Raw genomic sequence first — 24,283 nt, forward strand, 5'->3', positions numbered from 1 at the left:
CACAGTGAGGCCCTTATGCCGGACGCAGTGGATCGTATTCAACCTTGAGGAGGTGGAAACAAAAGCCCCCTCTGTCTGCCACCGCTGTTTGCCCCCACTGGATCCTCAGGCCCAGGAAGACGGATAGCATCTGACAGGCTAACATGACCACCTCGTTCTCAACAAAAGGATTCCTTTTTGTTCCCGCCGCTCTCAAAATTATCACAAGGTAATAATACCTAATCCGGGAGACACCAAGAGCAAACTATTTTGGCTGCCAGAAGCGAACGGCTGCAGTGGCAAAGGAGGAAGATTGGGAACAAACCTGTCTCGCTGACGGACTGCTAAATGAGAGGCTCATTAGGGACTATCATGGCTGACCTACTGAAGGGTTTGAATTAGGGCTTAATGAACGATGGGAGAAAAAAAGTGTTCTAATCCTCTAAAAGCAGCCTGGCGCTGACAGAGGCCAAGCATCAAAGAGGTGAAATGATGAGAGGAAAGTGAAAAAATGAGATCAACATGGTGAAAAGGTGAAAAAAAGATTACCTTGTGACCAGTACTGCAACATCCATGGGTGGTGGATCGTCTCTGCCGCCAGGGACCTGGTTATTTCCTAAATATCGAGCCCTTCCAAATTCTTCGTGCTGCCAGTGGCAGAAACTCTCCAGTGTTTTCTCTCCATGATGGCTGACCTTCAGCTTCTTCTAAACATGGAATTGGACAGAGACATCGTTCTTTACTTTGAGTATATCCAAATAGCCTATCCATTTCAATTGGCAGAACTCCCTTGGTTGCTCCATGTCTCCAAAATCCTTTAACACAAAAGACACCTTGCTATATATATATAGCTTAGTGTGATTTCCTTCACATTTCATTAATAAAATGATTAGCCTTATAGGGAAGAAATGCATGCTGAGAAAGGAGTCATATACACAAATCTTTACACCACTCTTGCATTACTTCACTTCTCTCACCTTTGACACTCTCTTAAGCTATGACACCCATCATGGTGGTGTAATCAAGAGCACATTTTTCAGTCTGTATGTACATCCTCCCTGAACAATGTAGTCTAAGCAATTTCCTTGTCTTCTTGCATTTCCACTGGTTTCTCCAAGAAATCATCTAACAAACTTCTGTTGAGGTGATTGAAGTATTGAAACAGCCCTTAACATGTCAATGTCAATGAGAGGTCCATCAAAGAGGAGAGGGGAAAAGGAGAGAGAGAACCTTGACACATCCATGTTAAAACCAGGAGTTCCAAGAATTCTAGCTTAAAAAAAAGGAGGTTTTCATTTTAAGGATGACTTCTTGAGCTTCCAAGTCATCCATCTGTCTAAGGTTTCTCTCTATTATGATGATCATGAGTTCAAATTCTTGAAGAGCCAAAGAACAAATAAAAGATGGCTTTAATCTCTCAACCTGGCTTGTGGCTTCTGTTAAATCAAGTAAACAAAATTGGGCAAATAGCACAGTGTGTTTAGCTTTCCTGTGCAGTTGGATCAGAGGATCTGGCTGGTGGCATGTCTCAGGAGAACTACACGTTAACCTTCCCTTTTCAAGTTAGAATCCAAGTACTCAATAATGCTGGGAAAACAGTCATTACCTAACACTAACATGGCCAATGGATGAGAAACCTTACTGTTGATCCTCAACCCAATCAAAGTGACAGGCCAGCATGTGGAAAGTGAGAGATAATAAGCACTTGTGAAATGATAATAAAATTGGAGCATAGAAGCTTTTATTATCGCCACATATATGTTACAGAACAGTGGAATCCTATTCTTCACATACCCCATCTGAGGAGGTTGGGGTCAGAGAGCAGAGGCAGATATGAAACAGCAACCCTGGAGCAGGGAGATTTAAGGGCTCAGTTGCCCAACAGTGGCAGGAGGCGACTATTGCCTCCTTTATAAACAATACTATTTAACATATTAATACAAAAAAGGAATCTCCGTCAAGCATGGTCAGCTGTTAAATGACTTGGTCTTGTGTAAGCAAATTGGGTTCATGTGATACCCTCGCCATCCCTCGTAGGTAATCGCTTACTTGGGCAAAGTGGAGCAAAAAATGTAACTGTTTCTAATCTGTAGACTAATCAGTAAGGCAACATTAAGTTTTATTTTCTAGGCTTCAGTATTGTTTTTTTCTTAGATAGAACTTGTTGGCTGGAAAGCAATTCCTGATTCACACACATACATACGCACACACAGAGAGCAAACCACAAAACCCTGAAGACGAGAATAAAACAGGAAGAAAGGTGGATTGCTGCCATGGAAAGATTTAGTGCATTTCAAGGTCATGGGTTCAAGTCTGTCAAGAGGGGTCACAAAAGTAGCACTTACTGGGCGGGAGTGCAGGAGGACCAGTTTTGTGAATCGGATGTTTAGCTTCACTCCCAGACTCTGGTGCTGGAACATGTTATACACCTGAGAGAGAGAGAGAGAGAGAGAGAGAGAGAGAGAGAGAGAGAGAGAGAGAGAGAGAGAGAGAGAGAGAGAGAGAGGTTGTGGGGTATCATACAGTATATGTGTTAAATATAATACAGAAACAATACTCATTTACCTATTTTAAACTCAATCAAAAAGAAAGAAGAGAAGAGAAGAGAAGAGAAGAGAAGAGAAGAGAAGAGAAGAGAAGAGAAGAGAAGAGTTTTATCTTTCACACACAAAGACAGAAGCATTAGATTAAAAACTATTTTTTTGACAGCTATGGATAAAAAGAGACACAGCTGGCAATATTTATAAGGTCAAATAAGTAGCCTGATAGTAGCGGACAGAATAAAGAATAAACATCTGGAAAGGAAGGACCTCAAGGAGAAAGTTGAAATCAGTGCATTTACATGAAAAAGAGGAATATTTTCCACAACGGTGTCCTCGTTGCTCTCAAACAATGAGGAGTGAAAGAGCTGAGGGCGGACGAATGAAAGTCTGAGCTAAATCACACCCTGCCTCGTCCTCGTTCGGCTGAGACATGAGCACAATGCTTGAGCTAAGGAGGAGGCCTTTAGGAGACATGCCGGTGCTGGAAAGAGGAGAACTAAGCATGGAAATGATGAGTCCACTGGCATGACATTCGCCTCCATCTGATAAACGGTTGTCAGAGTAAAATACTGTTCCAGATTAAGAATCTGAGCTGAATTGATTTGAATTAAACTTGAATAAAAATATTTTTGCTTTGCTTGAGTGTGCGTTTGTGTGTGTGTGTGTGTGTGTGTGTGGGCGGGTGGGTGGGTGTGGGTGTTTGTGTGTACGTGTGTGTGTGTGTGGGTCACTAAGTTTTTATACCTTGATGGGGACTAAATACCTTCACAAGAATTGAAATACATGACAATTCCATTTTTTTGCAAAAACTACAGCTACAGTACTTTATTTAAAAACCTAAAAGTGCCCAAAGGTTTCCTCTTGCACTGAAAAAAGCATACATCAGTTACACCTGACTGAGGACAATTGTTCTTCAAACATCCAATATGATTGGAGTACCTAAGCTAAGAATCCCACCTACAGCGTTTTGTATTGGATTTTTAGCACAGGTTTAATGCCGGACGTCCTTCCTGACGCAACCCTCCCATTTTATCTAGACTTTGAACTGCAACTGAGCGTTAACTCCTCAATGACTGGGTTAGTTCCCTGTCCAGAAATCAAACCAAGACTCAGGCAGTGAGAGCACAGGAACCTGACGCTTCTCCACCAGGCAATTTATTATGTATTTTTTAACTATACATAATATAATTTTGTATTTGACTGACATATTCATACATATTCCCTTATTTCACTGTGGGTACTGAGCTCAAAGTTAATGGTAGATTTAGGTATTGTCATTGCATCATTGTTTGTGTGTATGAGTGTGAGAGACCAGTATACTGAGACATCTACAGACCAACCAGCTCCAGTTGCACTCTGTGATACTAAAAAAGAGATCTGAACTCCATGTGATCCCTACACCAATACAACATTTGTTTGACTGTATATTATAATCACACCCTCCAGTGTCACCCATATGAGGATGGGTTCCCCTTTGAGTCTGGTTCCTCTCAAGGTTTCTTCCTTTACCAATTTAAGGGAGTTTTTCCTTGCCACTGCTGCCTGAGTCACCTCAGACTTGCTCATTGGGAATAAATACATACACATTGCGAACTATTGTCAGGACTCAGCCCGGACTCTGGCCATGTGCCTTTTGTTTATGTTTTTCTGTCACATGTCTGCCCCGCCCCTTGTCTCTTCCTGCCCGCTTCTGCACACCTGTCCCTCATGTGTCTTGATTATTAGTAGTATTTAGTTAAGCCGCGTTGCCTGGTGCAGCGCGGAATCTACTGTTGTTTTGTACTGTTGTTTTGTTGTCAGTCTGTGTTATGTTTCATGTTTCTTTTGTTAAATTAAACCCCGTTTATTTTGCTATCCTGCGCCTGGGTCCGCTTTTATCCTGCGTCCATGACAACTATATATCTAATTTTTATTATATTAATTCTTTATATTACAGTGGTACCCCGCTTATCGACCGGCTCGGACATCGACCTTTTCGCTTAGCGAACATTTTTCCGACCGAAATTTGCGCCCGCTGAACGACCAAATCCCCGCTTATCGACCTCGACCCACGTGGCGCGAGGGGAAGGATCTTCCCAGTCTCGCCTCGGCCTTCGTGGAGAGAGCATCTATCATAAATTAAACTTCAGGTTTGTGAACAATATTAGTGTTATTTAGCGGTCAATATAACAATTTAGTGCGTGTATATTGTATATACAATACTTTGTTTAAAGTGTACAATATTATTTATGTACCTGTATTATTTTATGTATTATTTAGTATTAATACTGCTAAAAACGGGGCAAAAATTGTTCATTATTGGGTATCGGTGGAGGTCAGGAACGGATTAACTGGGTATCCATTATTTCTTATGGGATAATTACATTCGCTCTTCGACCTTTTCGCATTTCGACCGTTTTAAGGAACGGATTAAGGTCGATAAGCGTGGTACCACTGTATACCTATATGTTTTCCTTTATATGTTTACCTTCTGTTCTATGTTTATGTTCTGTAAAGGTGCTTTGAGATAATGTCTATTGTAAAAAGCGCTATACAAATAAACTTGAATTGAATTGAATTGAATTATACGCACACACACCTTAAACTGAAGTATAGATTTCAGTGTAAGAATGATGTCAGAACACCCATGTGTACTATAATGGATGATGCAGCCATTTAGATTTTGATGCATAGCTTAGTGTTGTAAACCTCACAGCTCCAGGATCCCAGGTTCAATCATGTTCTCCCCATGTTCTGTGTTTATTTCTCTGATTTCGTTTTAATGCCACCTCCCAAATAACTGATGAATTAGTAGGTGGATTGGTGACTCTAAATTTTGCCCCTAAGTGTGAATAAGTATGTGAATGTATGTATGCACGGTGCTCTGCAGTGAACTAGAGGACCCATCCAGGATATATTCCCAGCTACCAGCGTTACCTGACCACTGAAGGAAGAAGAATAAACGATTGGATGCTACATGCCAGTTTATCTTACACAGGCAGATGTACAGATCTGTAGCTATTTAAAATTGCTTGCTCTGATTATAGCCACAATTCACACTAAGGCTTCAACTAGACAGCTGTCACAGAAACTCCACAGAAAACTATGCAATGGTCACTGATTCTAATTATTTCTTGACTGGTCAGAGTAAAATAAATGTTGACGTTTTTAGCCAGATTATGGACGTATTTTGCGTTTCGTTATGTTTGGAAGCCAGATTTGATTAAATTGATACATTAGGACTCCACTGACACTCCAGAAATCATGGATATCTACAGCAAACTAACTCTTGTATAGAAAACAGCATCATGAGCAACATTCAAGTTTTTAGGTAAACATAGTCGATCACTAACAAAATACATTTTGTGTTCAATTCCAGAGTAATAGCTAGACAGCTAGAAGGCTAGTAGACTAGTGATTACAAACCAACGTCCATCGTTTCAACCGTGACACCGGGTGTGGAAGAGTGAAAGAGATCCCATTAAGAGTGACCCTGGCCACTACTGCCCTCTGGATATTCCCAAATTCTAGCTGGAGCCTCATTACGTGGACGCTGCTTACAGCTACTTAGGATGGCTCTACAGGCATCATCATATACCTTGGATTGCATCATCACATACCTTGGATTGCTGTGTATGGTATCACTTAAGAGACCATGGAGTTGGCTTCAGACTGCAATTGCCACAAACACTTTTGCACTTGAGTGCGATGTGGTAAGAAAAGTCTCTTTATTACCTGTAAAAACTGTAATACACAGTTATAAAACTGTAATACACAGGAAGGGAATTCTTTTTTATAAATCACACTATCCAGTGTCAGGTAAGGAAGTGTTCTGTTTAGAGTCTCGTTCCTCATATTGTCTCAGGACGTTTTTCTTTGACACCATCATCTCTGGCTTGATCACTACAAAAAAATTTTGTAATATCTATCCTGAATGGATAGATTTCTACGCTGCTTTGTGTCAATGGCCGTTGTTAAATTCTCTACAGTACACAAATAAAATTGAATTGAATTGAATTAGCAGCCAATTCATTTTTAGAGCATGAAAACATGTAGGATGTAAATAAAGAGTATAGTATACTTCAACAAATGATGACGTGTCAAAGCACAAGCTCTGACTACAAAACGATTACAGTAAAAGTTTTTCCTACACGCTCTCTGAAGATGAAAAGATAATTTAGCTAAATCCTACATGACTACATCATCTGAATCACACTTTCTGGCCAAACACAAAATGTAAAATTTCTTCATTTTTGACAGAATTTTCAGGATAGACTAGAAATATGATAACAAAGTGCTGCCATTTGAAATCTTTACTGCAAATGAAATCAATTCCAATGTGATTAATGGCCTTTTGAAAATCCACTTGGACCAATTCAAGGTCACTTCCACTTTCAAAGACGCAGAAAGAAAATCTATTATTCAATTCCCTCATTGTAGCTTGAAGCCATTATGTCATTGAGAGTAAAATCTATGTGTGTGTGTAAAGGAAGCTGAGCTCTAACTCAGATAAAGTGGTTAAAGCGCTTGCCAACTGACTTGTAAAAGAATGTGTGATGTAGAAATCCTGAACTTCAGGAACTTACTCCCTCTCTGTTCTTGCGCTATCATCATACCGCTTTCAAAGGCACTTCATCTGGCCAGCGCCGCAGGTGTGTGTTCATGGGAAAGCAGATTACTTTAAGATAAGCCAAGATGTGCTTAAGCTTAAGTGTTACTGATCCACTCAGTGCAGACTGGCACAGTTTATCGTGACATTTACAACAGGCTGGATAGACGCTGCAGTATATATCACCTAGATGTGTTACTATTCACGTATCTATGTGAGAACATCCACAACAGCAGGAGTTTCTCACTTTCGGCTGCTCTAGGTGGTCCTACATGGCCGTCCTAAATAATTGCATTGCCCTAAAACAGTTTGCACAGGTCTCAACCTTCCTGGATAGTGTGGATGTTCTCAAGAACTGCTGCTGTAATCGTAAAGAAAGCTCTGTTCTCATCCCAAGGCCAAAAAAATCACAATACGCACATACTTTTTACAAAATTAGTTCTGTTTGCTTTAACTCTTCAACATCTGTATACACTAATGATTTATATTTTCACTACCCTGTGAGACTCAGATGAAGAAAAGAGATGTTTTCTCTCAAGGTTTCTTCATGTTTTCTCCGGGAGTTTTTTCATGCCGCTGTCACCTCTGGCTTGCTCGTTAAGAAATGAGTTTTTTTTTTTTTAAATATTAGATTTGATATTAGCTATTTGGCTGAATGATTGTGAAAAGAGTGTATCAGCAAAATGTTTGAAGAGACAGAGACTCACTGCATAACACTGTAAACTCTATCACAGCGGCCTTCTAACATATCCACCACGAACTCCAACTCCCAGCAACCACCTGCACTCGCATGCTCACAGTCACCTGAATGTTTCCACCAGTGTTCAGTTATCTATGTTTAATGTAGCTCTTTTATAAACATCGATTCATTAGAAATAGATTTCGCTTTACTATGAAATAACAAAAAATTAAATTCACCTGGACATATGGAAACAGAAGGAACCCCAGAAGAAGAAACTCCAATGGAAAAGTAATCTTTGGGGGTTCGACATATGGTTGGTGTGTGAGGGAAGAAGAGTTCTGCTTCTCAATGCACTGTATCAAGCAGCCGTAGGGAATAAAGTAGCGTGAGGAAGCGTGTGTCGGTTTACCTTAGTTCTTCATGATTTGTATAGTGAAGAACAAAGATTCAAGATTATACTGATTTATCGGCCATTTAGAAACGTATGTTTTATGATTTGGTCTTGCTTGTGCAACTCTTCTAGCCATATGAAGGATCTTTATAGGTCATAATTCTTTTTTGGGCCACAACACAAACCAACTGTTCGGACCTAATCTGACCTACGGCTGTAAATATGAAACCTGAATGTGATTACAGTTCAAGAAAATTCTGTCTAAACCTGACTACCATCAAACATATAATAAATAAATCTCAGCATTTATTAATCTGTTTAGTCACAAGAAGAAAACTTGAAAACTTGAAATTAAGTGTTTTTAAAAAGGAATACATTCTGTATAAGGCGGTACTGCTTTAAAAAAAGGGTGAGTCTTAATTACATATTTATTAATTGGTAATTCAGGTCCTAATATAGTATCTTAAAATATTAAAAGCTTAATATGAGTAAACATGATCTTCCTTTAATCCTGTTTGTTTGTTAATCTTTCTATTATAAATCCTGCATGCTATGCAGGGAATCCAATGAGAGTCATGAACCGATGAGAGTAAAATTCCATTTTGTATTTAGTCGTGTGTGGGATTGTGTGAGACCCACCATGTTCATGACGGTAAGCAGGAAGCGTTGCGCTGCTTCGGCTCCGTGGTACTGCACCATGTCTGCGTCGGCCACCACCACCGTCTCTACAGTGTATTCGCCGCTCATCCGGATAGCGTTTCTCCTCCCACGAGCATCCTCTGTGCTTTTAGACCGCCGGTCCTTTCGCTTCCCTAAAGCCAAACAAATACAAAAAAGTAGCACTTGTCTACAAATAGTACAAAAAATTGTTTAAAATGTTTGTTTAATGTTATTAGAATGACATACAATTTATGACCATGCTATAGCCACTACTCTACGGTTTGTATGTGTTTATGGGAGTTAGGGTTGGAGTCCTACTATACCCAAAGTTTAATAAACACTGGTTTTAAGAAACACACCATCGGGAATGCACAAGAGTGTTAATATCAAACCTACAAATTAAGTTTTTGTGATTTGAAAAAATATACACATATACAGACAGAAACATATCGCAGTTGGCAGACAGTTAATTAAAAAAAACACATATAATTGTAATGTACACAACATATACCAAATGTAGTGAATCAGCCAGGCTAAGAACCATTTGATATCTGAACAAATTTCTTTTAATTGGTGAATTATTACTAAAATGTAAACAGATCTGATGAGTGCCTTCAGGCTAGTGATACGAGGTTGTTAAAATCTTTTCGATCTCAGCCTATCAGTGTGGAGGGGTGAAGCAAACCGTTGTTAAGACTTAAGTAGACTAATTGCTTGTATCTTTGCGATCTGATAAGTTGTGTATAGACTCAGCTGCTTTTAATCATGGAAAGGTGTGTTTGGTTTTTTTTTTAGCAGTCCATGCCTGGAAGAACCATTTCCTTGGCCTACTGCTTTAGACACATGAGGTGCTTCCTGAAATGTGTACTATATGCCATTTTATAGCAGTTTTGTTGGATATAGAGTACATTTTCACACAGAAAATTCCAACAAGAAGGACTACCCAGATAATGCACTTATTCAACTAAATAAATCTGTAAATATTTTGAGCAACTGCAGCTTCACATGAACCCTAATTTTCACAAAAATCCTGTTTGCTTCTGTGCAAAAATATTCCACTGATTTTTTCTTACCTTAGCACTTGACTGGTATTTTTGGTATCTTTGAGGTCTCCTGAACACTGTGCTTTCTTAGGGGTGTACTTTATTAGCTTAGGTCCCCCTATTAGCTAGAAACATTAGTTCAGCATGCTAAATTTGTAATCATAGCCAAACGACAGCTTAAAAAAAAAAAGAATAATAGAAAATCTGCATTATAAAAATAACTTTGAAAAAAACGAATAATGTGAAATACATGGTGTGTGTTGGAATACATCATGGAAGATACATCTATTTGAAGTCTGTGTTTAAGAGTACTTTGGCTGACAGTTACACCGGGTTCTTAACTTCAGTCCTAAGGACACTCTGCCTTGCACCATTTTCCCAAACCTGATCCACCTCATGAAAAAGGTTATAATTAGTTGATCAGGTGTGTTTAAACTAGGGAAAAACTGAACCTGTGAACCTTGCTTGAAAATAGACTTCTGCGCAAAAAATGAAGAATGTGCACTTCATACCGCAGTCTTGCTCCAGCTTCCATAACGTATGCCTGTGTGAGTGCGCGTCTGCTATTCGAAGGCCAAAAAGCCAGTGAGGGGAATAAAAAAGTCCAAGTCGGCGTGAAGAGAGAGAGAGAGAGAGAGAGAGAGAGAGAGAGAGAGAGAGAGAGAGAGAGAGAGAGAGAGAGAGAGCTGAAAGGAAAAGGAATGGGCGGTGATGAATTGGAAGTTGTTCTGGATTTTCATGAGGGTAAGTCGGAGAAAAGTTCCAACATTTTTGGAATTCCGTCTGGTTCGGAGGCAGACCGCAGCTCATAGTGATTCAAATCACTAAACCGAGCCTCCAGCTCCATCACAAATATGTTGGATCTATTACCCACAGCTGTGACTACACAAGATAGATATCTGTATGCCAGATAAAAACAAAGATTAATTGTTGGGATCATTGTAGCAAAGTATTTTTAAACCAAATCTGAAAGATGCCCATTTGAAATAATTCATTCATTTTTAAAACCCAAACCATAAGATATTTTAAGGTGCTTAACCCATGAAATCCTCAGAAAAGTCTATGCTTCATAGAATTAGCTATTATCATTTAAATAATACTGCCAATGGCCATGAATTCCTTTGTTAGGTTTTTGGTATATTAGTTTTCTTTTTGAAATGAACAGTTTTTTTTGTTTTTTTTCCAGACAGGGATGTCTGATCTGTGAATAAGATCTTTGGACAAAAAAAACTGACACGTGTCAATTCATTCTTAATACTTGATTGTCTTTGTTTCACCCTAACAACAGCACCAAATGGCTCATGCCACCAAAAATTTTGTAGGTCAAAATGTCCAAGAGTGCCAGCATGATTCTCCAACATGTCACACACAGATCTGGCCCTAGACATCCATATGCAAATGGACTCCACTCACTCTCACTCATTCATCTTCTACCGCTTATCCGAACTACCTCAGGTCACGGGGAGCCTGTGCCTATCTCAGGCGTCATCGGGCATCAAGGCAGGATACACCCTGGACGGAGTGCCAACCCATCGCAGGGCACACACACTCTCATTCACTCACGCAATCACACACTACAGACAATTTTCCAGAGATGCCAATCAACCTACCATGCATGTCTTTGGACCGGGGGAGGAAACCGGAGTACCCGGAGGAAACCCCCGAGGCACGGGGAGAACATGTAAACTCCCCACACACAAGGCGGAGGTGGAAATCGAACCCCCAACCCTGGAGATGTGAGGCGAACGTGCTAACCACTAAGCCACCGTGCCCCCCATTTGGTAAGTTGTCGAAGAAATTAAATTGAAGCCTCTATAAGCTGAAACTTTTCTGAATCTGCCCTCAGCAATATTTTCATCAGCATTTGACTCTTGCCCCTGTTTCTGCTGCTACAATATTAGCCAGGGACTGTGATGCTCTCCTAGGCCTTCCACAGACCCTGAACTCTTCAGCTCTAAGCCTGGACTGGATTACACCTCACTTCTCAATTCGTGTTTTAAATGAATAATTATACTAAACCTAAACCTTCCTAAGCTTCCTTTTCCTTTTAGGCCCATCTGATGACCATTCTCTTTACTTTTCCTTCTTTGTTTTTTGCAACAAAACCACACAACCCAGCAATCTTTCTCAACTTCCTGTTCTCTTCTGCTCATTTTTATATGTTCTCAGTGCATTGTCCTTTTCTGGTACCCAATTATAGGTGCATCACCACACAAAACAGGATTCAGACAAGGTTTTGTGGAATCAGAAAGAATAAACATTAAGTCTTTTGTGTATATAGTGTATTTCAAGCTCATTGAGCAGACTTTGTGGCTAAAGCAGACACACCTAATTATGTAAGATCCACTCCCTTGCCTGCTATCTCCTTCAGGCAAAGTGTGAGTATGTTGCTTCTCTTGTCTTATGGAGCAACACCACACCCCTTTTTTCCTCTTTGATCCCAGTTGGCGTCTCCTTCCAGTCCGTCCTTCACTTTGTATAAATGACCAGTCCCCTCCTGTCCCATTCATAGCGGGAATACAACAACACCAGAAGCAAACAGGGATATGCAGGGTACGTCGGTACCAGTGAAACCAAAGGTTGGGACTTTATTCCATATCCACCTAAGTGCCTGTTTTGGGATCACGTCCTGATTCATGTATACACTGCTCCAGATAAAAGCGTCTGGCAAGTGAATAAAAAATGTAAATGAATGGACTGCCATTTCAACTCTTGTTTTCTGATTTATGCTTCCTGACTTGTGGATCGAGTGAGCTCTTTTCTACAGATTACACAACAATGTTCCAATGCGACCGGTGTGTCAATGCAGCCGTATTTCACCGGGCCAGATGGAAGAGATTGCGGGCGGAGAAGGCAAGAGCTGCAGATCACCTCCTTCTGTTGCTTTTAACACTCCCACTCTGTCCTCGGTGTAACATGAGCTTCCCCTACACGTCCAGACCGTGTGTGTGTGTATGTGTGTGTGTGTGTGTGTGTGTGTGTGTGTGTGTATGCAAGCATCGGGAAGCCTCTGAAGTACTAAGGAAACAAATTTTAATGGATATACAGTCTGTCTCGGCCGGTATCTTTCTCCAGGGATAGTATGGTTTGGTAGTGGTGGGGGTTTCAGGGATGCAGCTCACTCACAACTTTTCAACACATAGGCAGATGAGAGAGAGAAAATGCGAGAGACAAAGAGAAGATAAGAACTTCTGGCATGGTTAGGAAACAGCCTGGAACATACGAGAAAGCAGAGGAAATAATCCCCCTCCCCAATTTTCGTCTTCTCGTGCCTCTCTGTAGACGCCAGGTGCTGGTTAGAGCAGAATGGCTAAAGCACCTGGAGTTTCACTGTAGAGCCGTTATGTCCAACCACATTTGCACACAATCACACAGACCCCACTCAGCCTTTAAGATCCCCAGACATACGACTGGCTCTGATCCCGTCTTTCTTTCATTCCCCCAATTTCCATCTCTTTTTTGTTCTAGGTTGTGGTTACTTCAAGTCCTGATATGGACATATGGAATGAATTTTTTCACACATGTTGCCAATGCTCAGGTGGCTGGTGCCCCTTCAGGTGGTTGGCTCTGGTTATGAAACAGTAAGGGTGCTCTTCACGGTATGCTTCTTGGTGCAAGCCCAATGATCTACTAAATTAAAGGCAGTGAACAGGAGAAAGTGGTGTTGCACGTAAACTTCACACAAGTGCTGATATGAAACCAAACATTCCAGTTATTGTGTTTTAGTTGGCTACCGTTCCTGTCTGCACTTCTCTCAAACACTGAGCGGTTGTCAAAAGTCTGAAACGTCAATGTCTGCTAGTTAACACTTTAAATAATGATAAGTGTCTATAGCATGGTGTTTCGGCAGGTAGTACTGCTGCCTCACAGCTCCAGAGCTTTTCTTACTCTCTGTATGGTATTCTGTATGTTCTTATTTCTGAGTGAGTTTTCTCTCGGTTCTCTGCCTTTTTCCGACTGTCCAGAATCATGCAGGGAGACAGATTAGCTACAATAAATTGCCCTTAGGGGCTTTTTACACCTGGTCACTTCATGTGTTTTCATAAAAAGACCAGGTCTGAATGCCCTCCGAAATATTTTCGAGACGGATATAAATCCGATCGTTCAAACCACTTCAGGAGGAGGTCTGGGGCGCATTTCAGATGAAACTGGACAGGTGTAAATGAATGTGGTTGTTCAAGCCACATACGTCAGCGCTAAACTCCTCCAAAACAGAAGTACGTCACTCGGAAGTGATCTTTCACCCAGGTGTCTCGTTGGGTCTTAAAATGCGCTGCTGCCGCCAGCGAAAATGCAGCAAACAGTAAATGCTGTTTTGTGTAGCATAACCGTCATAACAAGTTGTTTTGTGTTCTTTTTGATTGTATTCTTAAAACCGCATACACCAAAGCGTGTTCCATTTCAATTACCCCGGAAATGAGGTAAAATATATTTGCATTTTGAGCGGGAGCAGAAAGATCTAATTGATATCCGATTCGCCGAGACGCATTTATGTGGCCTAATGTAAATGGAACAGTTTTAACAAATCGGATGGCTATCGGATCAGAGAAAACACATGAAGTGACCAGGTGTAAAAAGTCCCTTAGATGCTTGTGTCCCATACACAGTGAAATGGCCCACTTTGCATCCAGTACAGTTCAGATGCACAGTGATCCCGCCCAACTTTCAATCTGAGTAACCATCAATTCAATTTTGGTAAATGGTCTCCTATGAAGCTCAAACAAATTGTCAAAAAACATTTTGAAAATTCAAGGAAAGTTTAACAGTGATGTCATACATATTATCTGAAAAAATTGTAGTTTTAAAAAACAGTGTTTGGGAAGAAATGAGCTCCCCAACTCTGTCAGTTCATGATTTTAGTACTGACATAAATCTGGATATCCACTTATAAAGCTAAGACTGGGGTTGCGAATGATTGCTTTTTGATTGGTTTGTTATTTATTTTTGCTTTAAATTCTTGTACAATACAGAGAATTAACACTGACTATACTATGATGCACATGCAGCCAACTGTCTAGGTCTGGAAAACTTTCGTTCAAATAAAGAGGACATGTTATTACAGCATTTAGAATAAAGCTGGACAAGCTCAATGTCTACAATGACAAAACTGGGTTCATGCCACACGACTGGACAAAAGCATGTACTCAAGCCATTCATCATTTAGATATGTTGTTTTAATACATCAGTACTAATCTGAATAAATCGAAGACATTTCACCATAGGATTGCAATAAAGGAGTGCAGTGACTGAGACACGATTTTCCTTCCATTATTGAGGAAACCAAAGATACTGCATTTAAACTGAAAGGACAGGAAGATGTAGTTGTTTCAAAACTGAAATAACAATATTCTATCATATCGTCGCTGTCGGGCGGAATCCTCGTATCTCCAAAGCCGTTATTTTTCAGGAAATTAAAAAAAAGGGCGTATTTTTGAGTTATTAAACATTGTATCGTTAAAATTGTTATTATACCTTATATTGCTATCATATACTGTTGTGTACCAACATTAACACATCATTTTCCCAAAGTCACGTTTTATCGGAGATACAAGCTTTATGACTTGGGAGCAGGGAGATACGAGATTATGCTGTCGTGAAGCTCTCCAGCGGAGTGAAGAAGAGGTGGAGTTACGAGATTTCTCAGACAGTTGAAGTGTCTAATGGAGTTAAGAGATTTGCGCTCAAGCTATTTTCAAGACTTTAGATTGGTTAATTACGGTGGACGAGAAGTGCAAAACACATTAACAAATCCGAAAACAAATTAACAAATCCGAAAACAAATTAACAAATTCGAAAACACATTAACAAATCCGAAAACACATTAACAAATCCCGAAAACACAACGACAAGTCAGACAACCCAGAAACGGTAGTGTATCGTTTTTGAATGGAAACTTACCGATCATTGGACAAGTCACCTGTCACTCAAGATATACAGGTATGGAATCTTATGTGTAATGTGTAAAGTTCTCCGTTTAAATATAAGAAAATAGAATTAATCCACAGTAATCCATTCCAGCCATCCATTCCAACTTTTCCCTGCGGCAGACTGTTGAACTTCATGTATACTTTGAGTGACAGGTGTCTTGTCCAATCACAAACTATACCAAAATGTCTGAAATTTTGGAATCTTCCGGGTTGTCTGAAATGTCGTTGTGTTTTCTGATTTGTTAATGTGTTTTCTGATTTCTGATTTGTTAATGTGTTTTCTGATTTGTTAATGTGTTTCGTGCACCGATTCAGACAACCTGGAAGAGGTAGGTATAGTTTGTGAATGGAAACTTACCGATCATTGGACAAGACGACTGTCATTAACGATATACAGGTGAATGAAAGGTGTCTTGTCCGATGATGGTAAGTTTCCATTCACAAACTATACCAACCTCTTCCGGGTTGTCTGACTTGTTAATGTGTTTTCGGATTTGTTAATTTGTTTTCGGATTTGTTAATTTTTTTTCGGATTTGTTAATTTGTTTTGCACTTCTCGGCCACCGTAGTTAACAACTTGTAAAAATAACAGACCCACGTGGGGACTGACCAATAGCATTGATATGTGAAAAAATATGAAATTGACAAAATTTTTACATAGGAGGTTCCCGCCCGACAGCGACAATATATTAATAGGATGCTCACCTTGGATGACTTGACAGTGTTTTGGGTTGCCGTTTGTGGACTGGGAAGCTTTGTCAGAAAAACGTTTTTGTCTGATGACTTTGTGTTCTCCGCCTGAGAAAGACTCGAGTTCCTGATGAACGGGCTTGATAAACAGTGTCTCATCTCCCATTTGAATCAGGCCAGTCTGAGACACACAAAAGACAGAAAGGCATTAAACCATGGGGCAGCATTTACTGCATGTAAAATAGCACTAAACAGTACACTATAATGTTGAAGACCTTGTCTTGCTCCGAGTAACAGTGTTGGTCAGGCCTGGAAAAAATCTGTCTTATAATTAATTTATGAGTAGCTTCATAAATCTCTCCATCTCTGTTGCTATGACAATGCTAACCAAACCTAGAATAGCTAGTGCCTGGCTACTAATATACCTTTTCTTACCCTTCTTTTTAATTAGAGTTGCACATAAATACACTACCAAATTGATCTGCTTCAAATCAGTTCATTAAATCTGAGAACATGTTTAGACACGTTTAGGGTCTAAACTGCACATAGACCAAAAATACTACATGAACAATAACAAAGCCTCATTTCATGACAGGGGAAGAAAAATGGGTCAAGTATACTGCCTACAGCCTTTCACTGAATTCTCTAGTATTTTCCTTTAATAGTGATTGAAGGCACAATTTCAGGATTCCTATCTAAGATTGCCGTACTTCCAGGTCACATTGCAATACCCATTGCTAGGATTAGCACAACATAAATGCACATTTATAAACATATTCACAATGAAGTCTTAATGTCCCAATGAAGGCTTAATCTATGTTTCGTTAACCCGTGCATTTGGATCCATATTTAAGACCTCATAGTTTCTGAACAACTCTACCCACCATAAAAAGCCCTGTCCATTTATCAGAATGAAGCTAGTGTAAAGAATTACTATTTTAAGAGTTTAAAAATGAAATTCAGGATCCCGTCACACTGGAAGTTGTGTTGAAGGTGAATACACTCCTAGTGTACAGTATATGTTTATTCATCAACATCCCTCCAGAGAACCTGTAACATATGGTGGGCTTGTCTGTCTGTCTGTCTGTCTGTCTGTCTATCTGTCTGTCTGACTGCCTGTCTGTATTTCTGTGCCTCTTTAACATAAATCAATTTACCATTGGCTTTAAAAGAGAAGCTCTCTCTCTTGGCCTGAACCCCTGAATCAGCATGCAGTAAAAATTGGCACCGTTCAATCACAATCGTGTAGGGTGTTGGCTGTCACCCTATAGGATCTATTTATCTGAAGACAGCGAAAGAAAAAAGACAAATGAATATAGGACAAGAAAGGACAAGGAATGAACAATGAAGCCTTAAGGCAGGTGTGAATAAGGAGGAGGAGAGGAAAAAGAAGACAGGAGTGCTGACAGGGCAAGGTGAAAGGGGGTCGTAAAGCATGCGCTTTCATCCGCGACGCGTACATGCAAACTCCACACAAACGCCAGGCGCTCGGCTACAGGCAGCGTATATAGGAAAATGGCCACCTCAGTGGAAGGAGAACAGTGGAAATGACATTAACAGAGCAGGAATATTTTTTTCCTTTCCTCCAGCCACACTGATACTCAAGGGCTTCGGATAATGCTTGTGGCAACATGAGCTGCAGCAACTGATTGCTGGGCTCAGAGGGGATATTTAGTGAGTCTTGAACATACCCTTAGATTACAGGCTAACCTCAGTGGTTATGACAAAGTACAGTAACAAAATGAGTGCACTAGAAGCTTGAAATCAACAAATCATAGCTAAAGAAGTAATTAACCTCTCCTAAACAACATACTTATAAGGCTTTATAATTATAAGTACCATATATAATTTATTTTGTAATGAAATCTTCTTTTATAAACAAGCAATCTATTTTCCCTACGGTTAACAGTTTTACTTTCAATGCTAATCAATTACCCACAAGCAACGATGCCAAAGACTGATGCAGCAGTGTTTTAGCCCTTTTCTCTGTCCAGCTCTCTCGCATCCTAATCGGTACACTCAGCTGAAACAAATCACCAAGATTACCAAAGTTTTAAGTTTGTTCCTAACGCTGCCCTTGACACCACTGTGCTTGTCATGCCGTAAACTGCTAACTAGCCATGACAAGTCTCTGCCATAACTCTGAGTCATACAGCTGCACTGCATTCTGGAACTGTGAGTCCATCATTTGCTCTCTCAACTATATTTGTGTTGGATTTCTCATTAATATGCCGTTGAACATCGCTAGAAAATTGTTTGTGTTAGAAGTAAACAGCGAAATCTGACCATTATCTGTTATGTTACTGGGATTTTCTCTGTTGCTAACATGCTATCAATGAGCTCCTAAAACTCCTAAATAAGAGTAATGAAGGACTCAGGAAGCTGATTATTACTGATTGCCCTCACTAAGACTGTGTAACACAGCTTGTGTTGTTTCTCTCATATTTTGCGTTGTTGCTCAAGATGTGTTTACATGGTAATGGCCTTGAACCGATAAAAAAATTTAAATCTCACCAAAATTGTTAGAACAAGTTATAAAAGGCACCATTTAAAAAAAAATGAAGAAAGCCGACACAGGGAAACCGCCTTTGAAAGCTTATTGTGCTAATATTATAAATTTAATCATAAACTGTTGTAATGTTGTCTGATACAGATTATCTACAGTACATAATATATTCAATAACTCATAGTCTCATAGTGAGAGCACTGAAACGAAGTTCCACATTCAGCAATGTAATTTGTTGGCAGTGTGAAAACCTGACCTGCATAATAAATAAAGTTTACTGCTCTGGAAGTTTTTTTGGGTATAGCGGGTTTGTTTTTTTTTTGTTGCTCTCAACAGTTTTAGTTTCAAAGTCTCAAAGTTGATGTCTTGGAAGCAGGAAAAATGGGCAAGCATACTTTGACAAATAACTTTGACAAGAGCCAAATTGTGATGGCTAGATGACTGGGTCTGACATCACTCAAACAGCAGGTCTTTTGTGGTGTCTCCATAAAATTGGGACAACTGGTGAACCTGTGACAGGGTCATGGGCGCCCAAGGCTTACTGATGTCTGGTCCATCTGGTGAGATCTCACAGAAGAGCTACTGTAGCACAAATTGCTGTGAAAGTTCATGCTGGGTCTGACAGAAATGTGTCAGAACACAGTGCATTACAGCTAACTGATTATGGGGCAAGAGCTACAGAGCCCATGCTGACTCCTCTACACTGCCAAAAGCACGAATGGGTGTGTGACCATCAGAACTCGACCAACCATGGATCAGATCAATGTATCAGATCATATATCATGTCCAATTTCTTAAGCTGGTTTGGTGGAACAAGGAGAACCTACACAATATCAGACAGGTGTTTTTATGTTACGGTCAATTAGTGTATATTAAGACAAAAAGATGTGTTGCTTTTTTCAGTAATACAGAATAAATTAGATTTTAAAATCTCACATTTCTTATTTGTAACCAACTGTAAACTCCACCAACTGACAAGCAAGCAATGCATGTACTGGTCATGTTATTGCTAATCCTGATTTGTGTCAAGTTCACAGACGTTTTTGTGCTTAGATGATGAGTATTTTTTTTTTATTTTTAATTAAAATAAGCTCCGCCCCAATGCAGGTAGACCTCATGATTGTTAAGACACATCCAACTCAACAATTTTGTACCACCTGCTTGTTTTTAAAGACAGAAATGAACTAAATCTGTAACTGATGATCTGCCAAATCCCAGCTGCTGTAAATTTCTGGGCCACACCTGGTGTTAGTCTGGGGTTAGTGACACCAAATCTACATGAGAGTGAAAGTGATTCCAGCATCTTCTAAAACACAGCTATAAAATTCCCTTACTCAACAACACTGTAGGGACAGTGCCAAACTGAAAAAGCAATCTTTATACAGTATATACATGTCTTTCTACATTTGGGGGAAGTGGTGCATTGTGTACATTTAATTTTAAAGAACTAGTCCTTTAAGGAGGCCTGCCTTCTAAGAATCACATGGAGAATACAGCACACCACAGAGAATTCATTTCCATTTTAAAGAAAGCATTGGACTACTGATTAAACGGTTGTGAGCTCGAATCCCAGGACCATCAATCTGCTGGTCCCTTGAACAAGGCCCTGAACCCTCAGCTGTTAATGACGTATAAATGAGATGAGTGTGTGGTCTTCTGGATAAGGGCGTCTGCTGTGAATGTAAATGTTTTGGCCTTAAATACAAGGCTCAAGCACTCACCGGTGTAATCCAATCCCTGTTTGTTTCATCATTATTCATATTTTATTATTTAATTTTATTGAAGAGATCCTATTACACTTGCCCTAAATTCATTCGCATTTGAATATAGCATCAGGATTTATGGTTTGCTGCACAAAAAAATACATTAAACGATATTATTTGGGACTGCTCTATTGTTAATATATGTTAAATTTAGGGGAATTAAGGAATTAAGAAATCTCATTCATGATTCTTAGTCCAATTTTTTAAGGAGCGTTTGAACTCTGTAAAAAATTTCAAGATGCTAAAACTTAAACACAAAAGTTCACCTGCTGCCTTAAAAAAAAACTCAGCTTGATGATGAGCTTTGTTTCAACTCATATCAAGATACGTCAAGAGAACGGATATGTACCTATATAATTACAACTATGCCCTGCGATGGGTTGGCACTCCGTCCAGGGTGTATCCTGCCTTGATGCCCGATGACGCCTGAGATAGGCACAGGCTCCCCGTGACCCGAGGTAGTTCGGATAAGCGGTAGAAAATGAATGAATGAATGAATGAATTACAACTATAGTTATATCATAGTTATAGTTATATCATATCAATTTATTATAGATAAATTATATCATTTGTAATAAAATAGCCCAAATCATTCATTCATTCATTCATTCATCTTCTACCGCTTATCCGAACTACCTCGGGTCACGGGGAGCTCAGGCGTCATTGAGCATCAAGGCAGGATACACCCTGGACGGAGTGCCAACCCATCGCAGGGCACACACACACACACTCATTCACTCACGCAATCACACACTAGATACAATTTTCCAGAGATGCCAATCAACCTACCATGCATGTCTTTGGACCAGGGGAGGAAACCGGAGTACCCGGAGGAAACCCCCGAGGCACGGGGAGAACATGCAAACTCCACACACACAAGGTGGAGGCGGGAATCGAACCCCGACCCTGGAGGTGTGAGGCGAACGTGCTAACCACTAAGCCACCATGCCCCCCTTAGCCCAAATCATGAGTTAAAATAATAGCAGTTTAGTATAAAACAATCATATTTGATCTGTGAAGAATGAACTGTGCTCTTCCAAATTTAAATGGAATATTAACAGCTGGGTAAATAAATAGTCATGGCAAATGTTCTGTTCTTCTGCTGAAAGCACCGCATAGGAAAATAACATAGGTGAAATACGAAGAGCATTACAATTGTTCTGGATAAACATGCTTTATGCATAATGTGGCACTGGTTGGATTTAAGCAACTCAATTTGCCTAAACATTCATCTCATGCATTTAGTTGTTGTTGGTTTAGTAACTGGGATTTAATATCCAATTATCCATTCATTTTCTGTACCACTCTTCCTACACAGGTTCATGGGGAACCTAGGGAGTCTCTCTCAGGGAACTCTAGGCATAAGGTGGGGAACACTCTGGACAGGGAAGGGGGGTGTGATCAGTGCATGTCTTTAAATATGTCTTTGGGTAGAAAACCAGAGTTATTGGAGGACGTGGAGAAAACCTCAGAAGAGAAAACAAGAATCAAACGTTGTCCTTGCTACAAACAGGTGTTTTTAAAAAATTACTCACAGTTTTCAAACGTTGTTTATCCTCTTTTTTCTCATCGAATTGTCCTACAAATCAGGATCATGATTTTAATACATTAAATGAATTTAACAACTCAGTTATCCATATAGCCCTAATGTCTGTTCATGCATTATTGTGCTCTTGTGATGGATCAATGGTGTCAATCGAGCATCCACACACATCCCTAAGAGTTACCTGCATTTTTCTGTCTGCCAAATACCTGCTGGTCTGGAAGAAGCAATTTACATTTGGAAGCAAAAGTCAAAACATCCAGCTGATCTGCTCCTCGTCAACCCACACAGAGGTGTCAGAAAAGCTTGAGACTCTACCGTCTGGCACATCTGTTACGACAATGACCTCATTTTCCAAAGGTGCAGCCTTAACGAAGCTTATATGGTGAGGGAAAATGCAAACAGCGTGCAGAGAAAGCTAAGCTTGTCACTGCTGCATGATCTGGTGTGACTGCATTGCAATGGCCCAATATGGAGTGTAAAGCAGGGGTTAGAAGAAATTAGACAAGACAGTGAGAGCAGAGTCAGGGAGGTGAAGACCATCTAGCTAAGAATGCTTCCAGAGCAGATTTTAAGCAGACTTAAATTCTATCCACAACTTTTACTCTCTCTATCTCTGTTGTTTAGTGTCTCAGCAATCAGACTAAGCAGTAGGGGGCTGAGGGTGTGAGTATGACCTTACGGCCCAGCCAAAAACTGAGTGACAGTCTGTCACAGCGGTGCTACTCATCCCATTCAGCCATCAGACGGCCGTGATGCCGGTTAAAGCTATTCACAGAACTGGTTTTAGCTGGAAGTGAGCCAGGTATTCTACATGTCAAATAAGAAGCATCACACAGTCCCACCTTGTCCTAAACGGTACTCATATCCCCCACCAAAGAAAAACGTTATCAAGAAGACTGTAGTAATTAGTAAGTAGTAGTTCTGTAAATCAAGCCATGGCTTTGTGTATCTGGGGTTCTACACTGAATCTAATTTGTACGATCTTCCTGTTAGCATGCTTCACCTGTTGTACTGTGTGCTTTCTTTTCCCCATATTGACTTGCTGAAAACCTCTGTTTGAGGAATACTAGCTACAACAGTTCAGGCTGTTCAATCTTGAGATATGTTCCAGGTTCCTTATTACTTGACTAAAGGCTAAAATCTACTGTGCTTCACAGTTTTGCATTATTTTGCGCATAGTCACGTGCATGAACATCCTGTATCTTCTGATATGCTGCATATGAGTGAGGAAGTGAGGACTCATTATTATAACACTGTTAATGACCACAATAACTAAAAACCTCTACAAGCAAAAAAAAAAAAAGATCTCTGAAATGTACTCACAATGTGGAGATCCAGAAATGCAAAGGACTTTTTCACTCACCAGGCCACCGCAAGTATCCAGAGAGGCAAACGAGTCAGTGTGATTGAAGACAGTGCCGGTATAGAAACAGACCCTTCCTTTAAAATCTGGTTCACGCTGGACGCTTTCTCCTCGACTCCTTTCTTCCACCATGAAGTCCTTGGCAAGGAACGCCTCGTCCATCTGAAGCTCCAGGTAAAGTTCTTGGCTGAAGGCAGGCAGCGACACAAATAAGTGGCCATGCGGGTCCTCAGAACGCTTTCTGCGCCCTCTGCTCCACCGGGATGCTTCCCAAATCAGCTCCACCTGCTCCTGCTGCAGCTCAGAGGGCACTACAAGGTCCGTCTCGTACTCTACAGAGCGTGCTAGGGAGGATCGAAAAAATGACTTTAATTTAAGGCAGCACCATTTTGAGATGTCAAAACACAGCACTACCCTAAATTTTATTGAGTCCATTGGGTTTTCCCTCTTGGGGAAGCCTCTATATAGATCATTATCACTGTTTCCTTAACAGAAAAGTAGTTCCTGTTCAATAATAACAGTAATGACAATGTAATAGCTAACATACTATGTAAATGTCCTAATATATACATTTTCATATTGCAATAACTGCAATATTTTTA

At 40.1% G+C, this 24,283-nt stretch overlaps 1 protein-coding gene across 2 annotated transcripts in view; it reads right to left on the reverse strand.

Moving 5' to 3' along the window:
• The window catches only part of adamts17 (ADAM metallopeptidase with thrombospondin type 1 motif, 17), a 136,893-nt gene that overhangs the window by 109,313 nt on the left and 3,297 nt on the right, over nucleotides 1-24,283 (reverse strand). For both annotated transcript variants that reach the window (XM_060884164.1, XM_060884156.1), the window contains exons 2-6: nucleotides 23,682-24,025; nucleotides 16,519-16,684; nucleotides 8,823-8,995; nucleotides 2,325-2,408; nucleotides 529-686 (exon numbers count right to left, since the gene is read on the reverse strand). In XM_060884164.1, the coding sequence (XP_060740147.1) occupies nucleotides 529-686; nucleotides 2,325-2,408; nucleotides 8,823-8,995; nucleotides 16,519-16,684; nucleotides 23,682-24,025 (925 nt within the window). The remainder of the gene's footprint in view (nucleotides 1-528; nucleotides 687-2,324; nucleotides 2,409-8,822; nucleotides 8,996-16,518; nucleotides 16,685-23,681; nucleotides 24,026-24,283) is intronic.

This window comes from Tachysurus vachellii, chromosome 1, assembly GCF_030014155.1.
Source record: "Tachysurus vachellii isolate PV-2020 chromosome 1, HZAU_Pvac_v1, whole genome shotgun sequence".
NCBI lineage: Eukaryota > Metazoa > Chordata > Actinopteri > Siluriformes > Bagridae > Tachysurus > Tachysurus vachellii.